At 33.8% G+C, this 15217-nt stretch overlaps 1 protein-coding gene across 1 annotated transcript in view; it reads right to left on the reverse strand.

The window, feature by feature from the left end:
* Window positions 1–369: 369 nt before the first annotated feature.
* EPHX2 (epoxide hydrolase 2) overlaps window positions 370–15217 on the reverse strand; it is a 95692-nt gene continuing 80844 nt past the window's right edge. Inside the window, exon 19 of the mRNA XM_075860824.1 lies at window positions 370–724. Coding sequence (XP_075716939.1) covers window positions 649–724 — 76 coding nt within the window. The 3' untranslated portion in view covers window positions 370–648. The remainder of the gene's footprint in view (window positions 725–15217) is intronic.

Consider the following 15217-nt stretch of genomic DNA (forward strand, 5'->3'; position numbering starts at 1 on the left):
GCGGCTTGAGACTCTGATGAGACAGTAGGTTGGTTTTAGACTACCTCAGACTCCAATAGTCATTGCACACAAAGCTGGAGTCACTCATTGTAGTTGGACAAAGCTAATACGCAGCTAATACTAAAGAAAATAAACATAAAATAAATTTATGTTCGTAAGGTAAGTTTGTGCCGCCGCTGCGTCCATAAAAGTCTATGGATGCAGTTTGATAACATTCCGAGTTCATTGTATACAAAGTACAGCAGCCCTTTAATTCTATAGTTAGAGTCTCACTACATCTTACCGAGGGATGTGACAAGTGTCGGCCATCCGCCGGTCCTTGCGCTTTATCTCGTCTTCGCACCGTTACATAGGCACGATTACACTCCATTATTGCTGCTTTTCATTGCAATTCCATTTAATTGTATAAAACATATTATTATTCACAATTTTCTGTTTCCATGAAAAGGTTCAGGGTTAATCATTAAATGGGATTGGTAAGAACATTCATTATTCTCGCCGGGCTCGCCTGTTAATCACAATGCCTTTCTGCATTAGACGCATGACCAGTAGATAATTAGCGTGCGCTGGATTGTGTCAAGAAGGAATTAGGAACATTTGGTGCGCGCGCTCGAGAACAAAGATCCAGCGCATGTGATGAAGGAAGACTCAGAGCTTGGAAGAGACGGACATTGTGTGAACCTCTCCCAGCCATTTAATGAGGATTTCATTCACGGCAGCCGGTCTGCAAAAAAGAGGGTCACATTATTAACAATACTTATAAAAAGATCAGAAACGTAGTATTATGTCCTACATCACATAAATCATCAACACATGTGTCCAACTTGTTAAACACTATAATTTTATAGGGGCAGTATTATAGTAGTTATATTCTTATATATAGGGGGCATTATTATAGTAGTTATATTCTTGTATATAGGGGCAGTATTATAGTAGTTATATTCTTGTATATAGGAGCAGTATTATAGTAGTTATATTCTTGTATATAGGAGCAGTATTATAGTAGTTATATTCTTGTATATAGGAGCAGTATTATAGTAGTTATATTCTTGTATATAGGGAGCAGTATTATAGTAGTTATATTCTTGTATATAGGGGGCAGTATTATAGTAGTTATATTCTTGTATATAGGAGCAGTATTATAGTAGTTATATTCTTGTATATAGGAGCAGTATTATAGTAGTTATATTCTTGTATATAGGATACAGTATTATAGTAGTTATATTCTTGTATATAGGAGCAGTATTATAGTAGTTATATTCTTGTATATAGGAGCAGTATTATAGTAGTTATATTCTTGTATATAGGATACAGTATTATAGTAGTTATATTCTTGTATATAGGAGCAGTATTATAGTAGTTATATTCTTGTATATAGGAGCAGTATTATAGTAGTTATATTCTTGTATATAGGGAGCAGTATTATAGTAGTTATATTCTTGTATATAGGGGGCAGTATTATAGTAGTTATATTCTTGTATATAGGAGTAGTATTATAGTAGTTATATTCTTATATATAGGAGCAGTATTATAGTAGTTATATTCTTGTATATAGGGGCAGTATTATAGTAGTTATATTCTTGTATATAGGGAGCAGTATTATTGTAGTTATATGCTTGTGTATAGATGCAGTATTATTGTAGTTATATTCTTGTATATAGTGGCAGTATTATAGTAGTTATATTATTGTATATAGGGGGCAGTATTATAGTAGTTATATTCTTGTATATAGGGAGCAGTATTATAGTAGTTATATTCTTGTATATAGGGGGCAGTATTATAGTAGTTATATTCTTGTATATAGGGGGCAGTATTATAGTAGTTATATTCTTGTATATAGAGGGCAGTATTATAGTAGTTATATTCTTGTATATAGAGGGCAGTATTATAGTAGTTATATTCTTGTATATAGGAGCAGTATTATATTAGTTATATTCTTGTATATAGGGGCAGTATTATAGTAGTTATATTCTTGTATATAGGGGGCAGTATTATAGTAGTTACATTATTGTATATAAGGGGCAGTATTATAGTAGTTATATTCTTGAATATAGGGAGCAGTATTATAGTAGTTATATTCTTGTATATAGGGAGCAGTATTATAGTAGTTATATTCTTGTATATAGGAGCAGTATTATAGTAGTTATATTCTTGGATATAGGGGGCAGTATTATAGTAGTTATATTCTTGTATATAGGAGGCAGTATTATAGTAGTTGTATTCTTGTATATAGGAGCAGTATTATAGTAGTTATATTCTTGTATATAGGGGCAGTATTATAGTAGTTATATTCTTGTATATAGGGGCAGTATTATAGTAGTTATATTCTTGTATATAGGAGCAGTATTATAGTAGTTATATTCTTGTATATAGGAGCAGTATTATAGTAGTTATATTCTTGTATATAAGGGCAGTATTATAGTAGTTATATTCTTGTATATAGGGGCAGTATTATAGTAGTTATATTCTTGTATATAGGAGCAGTATTATAGTATTTATATTCTTGTACATGGGGGCAGTATTATAGTAGTTATATTCTTGTATATAGGAGCAGTATTATAGTAGTTATATTCTTGTATATAGCGGGCAGTATTATAGTAGTTATATTCTTGTATATAGGGGGCAGTATTATAGTAGTTATATTCTTGTATATAGAGGGCAGTATTATAGTAGTTATATTCTTGTATATAGGAGCAGTATTATATTAGTTATATTCTTGTATATAGGGGCAGTATTATAGTAGTTATATTCTTGTATATAGGGGGCAGTATTATAGTAGTTACATTATTGTATATAGGGGGCAGTATTATAGTAGTTATATTCTTGTATATAGGGAGCAGTATTATAGTAGTTATATTCTTGTATATAGGGAGCAGTATTATAGTAGTTATATTCTTGTATATAGGGGGCAGTATTATAGTAGTTATATTCTTGTATATAGGGAGCAGTATTATAGTAGTTATATTCTTGTATATAGGGGGCAGTATTATAGTAGTTATATTCTTGTATATAGGGGGCAGTATTATAGTAGTTATATTCTTGTATATAGGGAGCAGTATTATAGTAGTTATATTCTTGTATATAGGGGGCAGTATTATAGTAGTTATATTCTTGTATATAGGGAGCAGTATTATAGTAGTTATATTCTTGTATATAGGGGCAGTATTATAGTAGTTACATTCTTGTATATAGGGGGCAGTATTATAGTAGTTATATTCTTGTATATAGGAGGCAGTATTATAGTAGTTATATTCTTGTATATAGGGGGCAGTATTATAGTATTTATATTCTTGTATATAGGGGGCAGTATAATAGTAGTTATATTCTTGTATATAGGAGCAGTATTATAGTAGTTATATTCTTGTATATAGGAGGCAGTATTATAGTAGTTGTATTCTTGTATATAGGAGCAGTATTATAGTAGTTATATTCTTGTATATAGGGGCAGTATTATAGTAGTTATATTCTTGTATATAGGGGCAGTATTATAGTAGTTATATTCTTGTATATAGGAGCAGTATTATAGTAGTTATATTCTTGTATATAGGAGCAGTATTATAGTAGTTATATTCTTGTATATAGGGGCAGTATTATAGTAGTTACATTCTTGTATATAGGGGCAGTATTATAGTAGTTATATTCTTGTATATAGGAGCAGTATTATAGTATTTATATTCTTGTACATGGGGGCAGTATTATAGTAGTTATATTCTTGTATATAGGAGCAGTATTATAGTAGTTATATTCTTGTATATAGGGGGGCAGTATTATAGCAGTTATATTCTTGTGTATATAGGAGCAGTATTATTGTAGTTATATACTTGTACATGGGGGCAGTATTATAGTAGTTATATTCTTGTATATAGGGGGCAGTATTATAGTAGTTATATTCTTGTATATAGGAGCAGTATTATAGTAGTTATATTCTTGTATATAGGGGCAGTATTATAGTAGTTATATTCTTGTATATAGGGGCAGTATTATAGTAGTTATATTCTTGTATATAGGAGCAGTATTATAGTATTTATATTCTTGTACATGGGGGCAGTATTATAGTAGTTATATTCTTGTATATAGGAGCAGTATTATAGTAGTTATATTCTTGTATATAGCGGGCCGTATTATAGTAGTTATATTCTTGTATATAGGGGGCAGTATTATAGTAGTTATATTCTTGTATATAGAGGGCAGTATTATAGTAGTTATATTCTTGTATATAGGAGCAGTATTATATTAGTTATATTCTTGTATATAGGGGCAGTAATATAGTAGTTATATTCTTGTATATAGGAGCAGTATTATAGTAGTTACATTATTGTATATAGGGGGCAGTATTATAGTAGTTATATTCTTGTATATAGGGAGCAGTATTATAGTAGTAATATTCTTGTATATAGGGAGCAGTATTATAGTAGTTATATTCTTGTATATAGGAGCAGTATTATAGTAGTTATATTCTTGGATATAGGGGGCAGTATTATAGTAGTTATATTCTTGTATATAGGAGGCAGTATTATAGTAGTTGTATTCTTGTATATAGGAGCAGTATTATAGTAGTTATATTCTTGTATATAGGGGCAGTATTATAGTAGTTATATTCTTGTATATAGGGGCAGTATTATAGTAGTTATATTCTTGTATATAGGAGCAGTATTATAGTAGTTATATTCTTGTATATAGGGGCAGTATTATAGTAATTATATTCTTGTATATAGGGGCAGTATTATAGTAGTTATATTCTTGTATATAGGAGCAGTATTATAGTATTTATATTCTTGTACATGGGGGCAGTATTATAGTAGTTATATTCTTGTATATAGGAGCAGTATTATAGTAGTTATATTCTTGTATATAGGGGGCAGTATTATAGCAGTTATATTCTTGTGTATATAGGAGCAGTATTATTGTAGTTATATACTTGTACATGGGGGCAGTATTATAGTAGTTATATTCTTGTATATAGGAGCAGTATTATAGTAGTTATATTCATGTATATAGGGGGCAGTATTATAGTAGTTATATTCTTGTATATAGGGGGCAGTATTATAGTAGTTATATTCTAGTATATAGGAGCAGTATTATAGTAGTTATATTCTTGTATATAGGGGCAGTATTATAGTAGTTATATTCTTGTATATAGGGAGCAGCATTATAGTAGTTATATTCTTGTATATAGGAGCAGTATTATAGTAGTTATATTCTTGTATATAGGGGCAATATTATAGTAGTTATATTCTTGTATATAGGGGCAATATTATAGTAGTTATATTCTTGTATATAGGAGCAGTATTATAGTAGTTATATTCTTGTACATGGGGGCAGTATTATAGTAGTTATATTCTTGTATATAGGGGCAGTATTATAGTAGTTATATTCTTGTATATAGGGGCAGTATTATAGTAGTTATATTCTTGTATATAGGGGCAGTATTATAGCAGTTATATTCTTGTATATAGGGGCAGTATTATAGTAGTTATATTCTTGTATATAGGGGCAGTATTATAGTAGTTATATTCTTGTATATAGGGGCAGTATTATAGTAGTTATATTCTTGTATATAGGGGCAGTATTATAGTAGTTATATTCTTGTATATAGGGGCTGTATTATAGTAGTTATATTCTTGTATATAGGGAGCAGTATTATAGTAGTTATATTCTTGTATATAGGGGCAGTATTATAGTAGTTATATTCTTGTATATAGGGGCAGTATTATAGTAGTTATATTCTTGTATATAGGGAGCAGTATTATAGTAGTTATATTCTTGTATATAGGAGCAGTATTATAGTAGTTATATTCTTGGATATAGGGGGCAGTATTATAGTAGTTATATTCTTGTATATAGGAGGCAGTATTATAGTCGTTGTATTCTTGTATATAGGAGCAGTATTATAGTAGTTATATACTTGTACATGGGGGCAGTATTATAGTAGTTATATTCTTGTATATAGGGGCAGTATTATAGTAGTTATATTCTTGTATATAGGGGCTGTATTATAGTAGTTATATTCTTGTATATAGGGGCAGTATTATAGTAGTTATATTCTTGTATATAGGGAGCAGTATTATAGTAGTTATATTCTTGTATATAGAGGGCAGTATTATAGTAGTTATATTCTTGTATATAGGAGCAGTATTATATTAGTTATATTCTTGTATATAGGGGCAGTATTATAGTAGTTATATTCTTGTATATAGGGGGCAGTATTATAGTAGTTAAATTCTTGTATATAGGGAGCAGTATTATAGTAGTTATATTCTTGTATATAGGGAGCAGTATTATAGTAGTTATATTCTTGTATATAGGAGCAGTATTATAGTAGTTATATTCTTGGATATAGGGGGCAGTATTATAGTAGTTATATTCTTGTATATAGGAGGCAGTATTATAGTAGTTGTATTCTTGTATATAGGAGCAGTATTATAGTCGTTATATTCTTGTATATAGGGGCAGTATTATAGTAGTTATATTCTTGTATATAGGGGCAGTATTATAGTAGTTATATTCTTGTATATAGGAGCAGTATTATAGTAGTTATATTCTTGTATATAGGGGGCAGTATTATAGTAGTTATATTCTTGTATATAGGAGCAGTATTATAGTAGTTATATTCTTGTATATAGGGGCAGTATTATAGTAGTTATATTCTTGTATATAGGGGCAGTATTATAGTAGTTATATTCTTGTATATAGGAGCAGTATTATAGTATTTATATTCTTGTACATGGGGGCAGTATTATAGTAGTTATATTCTTGTATATAGGAGCAGTATTATAGTAGTTATATTCTTGTATACAGAGGCAGTATTATAGTAGTTATATTCTTGTATATAGGGGGCAGTATTATAGCAGTTATATTCTTGTGTATATAGGAGCAGTATTATTGTAGTTATATACTTGTACATGGGGGCAGTATTATAGTAGTTATATTCTTGTATATAGGAGCAGTATTATAGTAGTTATATTCTTGTATATAGGGGGCAGTATTATAGTAGTTATATTCTTGTATATAGGAGGCAGTATTATAGTAGTTATATGATTGTATATAGGGGGCAGTATTATAGTAGTTATATTCTAGTATATAGGAGCAGTATTATAGTAGTTATATTCTTGTATATAGGGGCAGTATTATAGTAGTTATATTCTTGTATATAGGGAACAGTATTATAGTAGTTATATTCTTGTATATAGGAGCAGTATTATAGTAGTTATATTCCTGTATATAGGGGCAGTATTATAGTAGTTATATTCTTGTATACAGGGGCAGTATTATAGTAGTTATATACTTGTATATAGGGGCAGTATTATAGCAGTTATATTTTTGTATATAGGGGCAGTATTATAGTAGTTATATTCTTGTATATAGGGGCAGTATTATAGTAGTTATATTCTTGTACATGGGGGCAGTATTATAGTAGTTATATTCTTGTATATAGGGGCAGTATTATAGTAGTTATATTCTTGTATACAGGGGTAGTATTATAGCAGTTATATTCTTGTATATAGGGGCAGTATTATAGCAGTTATATTCTTGTATATAGGGGCAGTATTATAGTAGTTATATTCTTGTATATAGGGGCAGTATTATAGTTGTTATATTCTTGTATATAGGGGCAGTATTATAGTAGTTATATTCTTGTATATAGGGGCAGTATTATAGTAGTTATATTCTTGTATATAGGGGCTGTATTATAGCAGTTATATTCTTGTATATAGGGGCAGTATTATAGTAGTTATATTCTTGTATATAGGGAGCAGTATTATAGTAGTTATATTCTTGTATATAGGGAGCAGTATTATAGTAGTTATATTCTTGCATATAGGGAGCAGTATTATAGTAGTTATATTCTTGTATATAGGGGCAGTATTATAGTAGTTATATTCTTGTATATAGGGCAGTATTATAGTAGTTATATTCTTGTATATAGGGAGCAGTATTATAGTAGTTATATTCTTGTATATAGGAGGCAGTATTATAGTAGTTATATGCTTGTATATAGGGGGCAGTATTATAGTAGTTATATTCTAGTATATAGGAGCAGTATTATAGTAGTTATATTCTTGTATATAGGGGGCAGTATTGTAGTAGTTATATTCTTGTGTATATAGGGAGCAGTATTATAGTAGTTATATTCTTGTATATAGGGGCAGTATTATAGCAGTTATATTTTTGTATATAGGGGCAGTATTATAGTAGTTATATTCTTGTATATAGGGGCAGTATTATAGTAGTTATATACTTGTACATGGGGGCAGTATTATAGTAGTTATATTCTTGTATATAGGGGCAGTATTATAGTAGTTATATTCTTGTATACAGGGGCAGTATTATAGTAGTTATATTCTTGTATATAGGGGCAGTATTATAGCAGTTATATTCTTGTATATAGGGGCAGTATTATAGTAGTTATATTCTTGTATATAGGGGCAGTATTATAGTAGTTATATTCTTGTATATAGGGGCAGTATTATAGTAGTTATATTCTTGTATATAGGGGCTGTATTATAGTAGTTATATTCTTGTATATAGGGGCAGTATTATAGTAGTTATATTCTTGTATATAGGGAGCAGTATTATAGTAGTTATATTCTTGTATATAGGGGCAGTATTATAGTAGTTATATTCTTGTATATAGGGGCAGTATTATAGTAGTTATATTCTTGTATATAGGGAGCAGTATTATAGTAGTTATATTCTTGTATATAGGAGCAGTATTATAGTAGTTATATTCTTGGATATAGGGGGCAGTATTATAGTAGTTATATTCTTGTATATAGGAGGCAGTATTATAGTCGTTGTATTCTTGTATATAGGAGCAGTATTATAGTAGTTATATACTTGTACATGGGGGCAGTATTATAGTAGTTATATTCTTGTATATAGGGGCAGTATTATAGTAGTTATATTCTTGTATATAGGGGCTGTATTATAGTAGTTATATTCTTGTATATAGGGGCAGTATTATAGTAGTTATATTCTTGTATATAGGGAGCAGTATTATAGTAGTTATATTCTTGTATATAGAGGGCAGTATTATAGTAGTTATATTCTTGTATATAGGAGCAGTATTATATTAGTTATATTCTTGTATATAGGGGCAGTATTATAGTAGTTATATTCTTGTATATAGGGGCAGTATTATAGTAGTTAAATTCTTGTATATAGGGAGCAGTATTATAGTAGTTATATTCTTGTATATAGGGAGCAGTATTATAGTAGTTATATTCTTGTATATAGGAGCAGTATTATAGTAGTTATATTCTTGGATATAGGGGGCAGTATTATAGTAGTTATATTCTTGTATATAGGAGGCAGTATTATAGTAGTTGTATTCTTGTATATAGGAGCAGTATTATAGTCGTTATATTCTTGTATATAGGGGCAGTATTATAGTAGTTATATTCTTGTATATAGGGGCAGTATTATAGTAGTTATATTCTTGTATATAGGAGCAGTATTATAGTAGTTATATTCTTGTATATAGGGGGCAGTATTATAGTAGTTATATTCTTGTATATAGGAGCAGTATTATAGTAGTTATATTCTTGTATATAGGGGCAGTATTATAGTAGTTATATACTTGTATATAGGGGCAGTATTATAGTAGTTATATTCTTGTATACAGGGGCAGTATTATAGTAGTTATATTCTTGTATATAGGGGGCAGTATTATAGCAGTTATATTCTTGTGTATATAGGAGCAGTATTATTGTAGTTATATACTTGTACATGGGGGCAGTATTATAGTAGTTATATTCTTGTATATAGGAGCAGTATTATAGTAGTTATATTCTTGTATATAGGGGGCAGTATTATAGTAGTTATATTCTTGTATATAGGAGGCAGTATTATAGTAGTTATATGATTGTATATAGGGGGCAGTATTATAGTAGTTATATTCTAGTATATAGGAGCAGTATTATAGTAGTTATATTCTTGTATATAGGGGCAGTATTATAGTAGTTATATTCTTGTATATAGGGAGCAGTATTATAGTAGTTATATTCTTGTATATAGGAGCAGTATTATAGTAGTTATATTCCTGTATATAGGGGCAGTATTATAGTAGTTATATTCTTGTATACAGGGGCAGTATTATAGTAGTTATATACTTGTATATAGGGGCAGTATTATAGCAGTTATATTTTTGTATATAGGGGCAGTATTATAGTAGTTATATTCTTGTATATAGGGGCAGTATTAGGGCGGGTTCACACATAGCGGAATTTCACTTAAATTCCGCTGCGGACACTCCGCAGCGTTAATCCGCAGCGGAGCCGTTTCTCCATTGACTTTCACTTTAATTTAGCAGTGTTCGTTTACACGATGTGTACAATTCCGCTGCGGAGCATAGGCTGCGGAGTGGAATTTGGTGTCCGCAGCATGCTCTGTCTGTTGCGGAGCAGTGGCGGACTGGTTGCGGACTCATGGCGGAATTTCTCCATTGACTTCAATGGAGAGTCAAAATTCCGCAATGAAGTCCGCAGATCTTATGTGTGCTGCGGAGCGTATTGTTTTTACTACCATGACATTTCTTCATTCTGGCTGGACCCATGTATTTCTAGGTCTACAGCCAGACTGAGGAAGTCAATGGGGCTCCCGTAATGACGGGAGCGTTGCTAGGAGACGTCTGTAAATAGTCACTGTCCAGGGTGCTGAAAGAGTTACGCGATCGGCAGTAACTGTTTCTGCACCCGGGACAGTGACTACCGATCTCAATATACATGTATCTGTAAAAAAAAATATAAGTTCATACTTACCGAGAACTCCCTGCGTCTGTCTCCAGTCCGGCCTCCCAGGATGACGTTTCAGTGTAAGTGACGGTGGCAGCCAATCACAGGCCAAGCACAGGCTGCAGCGGTCACATGGACTGGAGCGTCATCCAGGGAGGTCGGGCCGGATGCCGAAAGAGGGACGCGTCACCAAGACAACGGCCGGTAAGTATGAAATTCTTTGACTTTCACTAGGGAAAGTGCTGTCCCTTCTCTCTATCCTGCACTGAATAGGGAGAAGGGAAGCACTTTTCCTGCAGTCCGCAGCGGCCAGTCCGCATCAATTTTCTGCACATTTTGTGCAGATCCGCTGCAGAATCTGCAACGCAGATTCTGTGCGGCATTGATGCGGACAGTTGCGGAGGAATTCCGCCATGTGTGGTCATGCCCTTATAGTAGTTATATTCTTGTATATAGGGGCAGTATTATAGTAGTTATATTCTTGTATATAGGGAGCAGTATTATAGTAGTTATATTCTTGTATATAGGAGGCAGTATTATAGTAGTTATATGCTTGTATATAGGGGGCAGTATAAGGGCATGACCACACATGGCGGAATTCCTCCGCAACTGTCCGCATCAATGCCGCACAGAATCTGCGTTGCAGATTCTGCAGCGGATCTGCACAAAATGTGCAGAAAATTGATGCGGACTGGCCGCTGCGGACTGCAGGAAAAGTGCTTCTCTTCTCCCTATTCAGTGCAGGATAGAGAGAAGGGACAGCACTTTCCCTAGTGAAAGTCAAAGAAATTCATACTTACCGCCCGTTGTCTTGGTGACGCGTCCCTCTTTCGGCATCCGGCCCGACCTCCCTGGATGACGCTCCAGTCCATGTGACCGCTGCAGCCTGTGCTTGGCCTGTGATTGGCTGCAGCCGTCACTTACACTGAAACGTCATCCTGGGAGGCCGGACTGGAGACAGACGCAGGGAGTTCTCGGTAAGTATGAACTTATATTTTTTTTTACAGATACATGTATATTGAGATCGGTAGTCACTGTCCCGGGTGCAGAAACAGTTACTGCCGATCGCGTAACTCTTTCAGCACCCTGGACAGTGACTATTTACAGACGTCTCCTAGCAACGCTCCCGTCATTACGGGAGCCCCATTGACTTCCTCAGTCTGGCTGTAGACCTAGAAATACATAGGTCCAGCCAGAATGAAGAAATGTCATGGTAGTAAAAACAATACGCTCCGCAGCACACATAAGATCTGCGGACTTCATTGCGGAATTTTGACTCTCCATTGAAGTCAATGGAGAAATTCCGCCATGAGTCCGCAACCAGTCCGCCACTGCTCCGCAACAGACAGAGCATGCTGCGGACACCAAATTCCGCTCCGCAGCCTATGCTCCGCAGCGGAATTGTACGCATCGTGTAAACGAACACTGCTAAATTAAAGTGAAAGTCAATGGAGAAACGGCTCCGCTGCGGATTAACGCTGCGGAGTGTCCGCAGCGGAATTTAAGTGAAATTCCGCTATGTGTGAACCCGCCCTTATAGTAGTTATATTCTAGTATATAGGAGCAGTATTATAGTAGTTATATTCTTGTATATAGGGGGCAGTATTATAGTAGTTATATTCTTGTGTATATAGGGAGCAGTATTATAGTAGTTATATTCTTGTATATAGGGGCAATATTATAGTAGTTATATTCCTGTATATAGGGAGCAGTATTATAGTAGTTATATTCTTGTATATAGGAGGCAGTATTATAGTAGTTATATTCTTGTATATAGGGGCAGTATTATAGTAGTTATATTCTTGTATATAGGGAGCAGTATTATAGTAGTTATATTCTTGTATATAGGAGCAGTATTATAGTAATTATATTCTTGTATATAGGGGCAATATTATAGTAGTTATATTCTTGTATATAGGAGCAGTATTATAGTAGTTATATTCTTGTATATAGGAGCAGTATTATAGTAGTTATATTCTTGTATATAGGAGCAGTATTATAGTAGTTATATTCTTGTATATAGGAGCAGTATTATAGTAGTTATATTCTTGTTCATAGGGAGCAGTATTATAGTAGTTATATTCTTGTATATAGGAGCAGTATTATAGTAGTTATATTCTTGTATATAGGAGCAGTATTATAGTAGTTATATTCTTGTTCATAGGGAGCAGTATTATAGTAGTTATATTCTTGTATATAGGAGCAGTATTATAGTAGTTATATTCTTGTTCATAGGGGGCAGTATTATAGTAGTTATATTCTTGTATATAGGTGGCAGTATTATAGTAGTTATATTTGTATATAGGGGGCAGTATTATAGTAGTTATATTCTTGTATATAGAGGCAGTATTATAGTAGATATATTCTTGTATATAGGAGTAGTATTATAGTAGTTTTATTCTTGTATATAGGGGGCAGTATTATGGTAGTTATATTCTTGTATATAGGGGCAGTATTATAGTCGTTCTATTCTTGTATATAGGGAGCAGTATTATAGTAGTTATATTCTTGTATATAGGGGCAGTATTATAGTAGTTATATTCTTGTATACATGGGGCAGTATTATAGTAGTTATATTCTTATACATAGGGGCAGTTATTTAGTAGTTATGTTGTCTTTTGAAGAAGGAATTTTCTATATATCAAACTTCTTCTTTGTGAACAAGTTTGAAGGGACTAAGGAAGTTTCTGAGACATAGACCTGGTTACATGAAGCGAATTTAAATGTGATTTAGCTGCTGATTGAATCATGTCGGGGCTTGTTGCTGGGAGAGGGGACGAGGGAGCTGCATTTTTCAATGTCTGGACACAGCTGCACCGATAGTTTATTACTACAGAGCCCTGACACAGTAATATAGGTACTGGTTAAGCGAACCTGATGGTTCTTGCATGTATTGGTTTACATTACATGCAAGAGATTTTTTTTTCTGGAGAGGAAGATTTTTGTATTTGCTCTCTATGTGTATTAATCCTAAAATCATCCTGCCATTACGGTCTGTAATCTGTTGAGGGTTGACATAAAAGAGCGACATATACACAATCAAGCGCAAAATAAAACGATCTGTCACGATCAATACTGAATAAACGCTGCGAGCAGGGAGATTCAGGTCATTTATGAAAGAACGGCAACCTGTAATTTGCACTTCTGATTTTTTTCTCTCTAATGTTGTTTTCCGACTCATATTTTATTGGTAGAAATTGTGCTGCAGACTGTTATTTCCACATTTTAGACAGGACAAATATATAGCTTGCTGTATACCTCCGGTATTATTATACTGCATTTTTATTTATACGATATGGCAACCAAACTTATTAATTTGTACAGAGGTACAGGCTGTATTGCGATGCGGTTTGTCAGGTTTAAATCATTTTAAAGGACCTCTGTGATTAAATGCCCCCCTGACCTCCTCCCCACAAGTGCCAGTCACGGGCACAAAATAGGTGTGACCCACCCCTCTGATTACATAGAATTACATGTTAGAAGTGCGTCATCTGAATGACATGGTTTAGGGGGGCATCTGTGAAAAGCTATTTTTCAGCCCCATATATGCGTCTGTGCCATCTACTAAGGTGATTGGTCCCCTGTAAAAAGATTTTCGGGAAATCTCATTTTAAAGTCAGAAATAAGAACATTCTGAAATACTGTACAGTAAATGACGTCACTATGAACGCAGCAACACAGATGCAAAGTGTATACCCAGGCCGACGAGTAATATTAGTTATCACATGACAGTGTCATCTTTATAACCTTTCAGCAGCCTATAGTTCCCCCTTTCCGGCCTGCCTACCTGCCCAGTCACGAAAAAACCCATCTGGAGCAATAGAGTAAATATCAGACAGGGAGGAGGGGGATGCAGTTGCAGTTTTTCTCCCTTTGTGCCTCTGGGACTGCATGCTGTGAGAGGGTAGCTGAAGTAGTGGGACATATGATTGGCTCAGAGCGCTAAGCATTGCAGTAGCATCAGACCAATTAGACTCCAAACACTTAGCGGGCAGCTGATTTTTTCAGAAGGACGAGGGAAGAAAAAAAGACCCCAAAAAGTTGTAAGTAATTTTTTACCTTTTCAGACAAATTAGACCTTGCTCTGTTTGGGTTTTTAATTTCCCATGGCTCAACCAGGGTTAATCCGAACTCATTATGAAACTTCCTACTTAAACTTAATGTCACAAAGCCGTGGGTTTTAACTGTCCCTGGGCCAGCAGGGGGCGGTATGAGCCCTTCTTGTTATCAAGGGATTTGACTTGGGGCTATTTAGGGAATCGGAGTCTAAGGGAACACCTGTTCTTCACCCTCTAACCCCTGTACAGAGATGTGGACTTCGCTGCAGGGGAACCACAGGTCGCTACCGCCAGAGTAGCTTCATGACGGCTGACGTAACAGCTGCAGAGTGGTCTGGTGAGCAAGAGGTCAGAGCAGGCCGCGGAGGTTCATTATGGGTAACATAGCTGGAATCAGAAATAAGACAGCAAGGACGTACTAGAAAA

The sequence above is a fragment of the Rhinoderma darwinii genome, chromosome 4, assembly GCF_050947455.1.
Source record: "Rhinoderma darwinii isolate aRhiDar2 chromosome 4, aRhiDar2.hap1, whole genome shotgun sequence".
NCBI classification, from domain to species: Eukaryota; Metazoa; Chordata; class Amphibia; order Anura; family Rhinodermatidae; genus Rhinoderma; species Rhinoderma darwinii.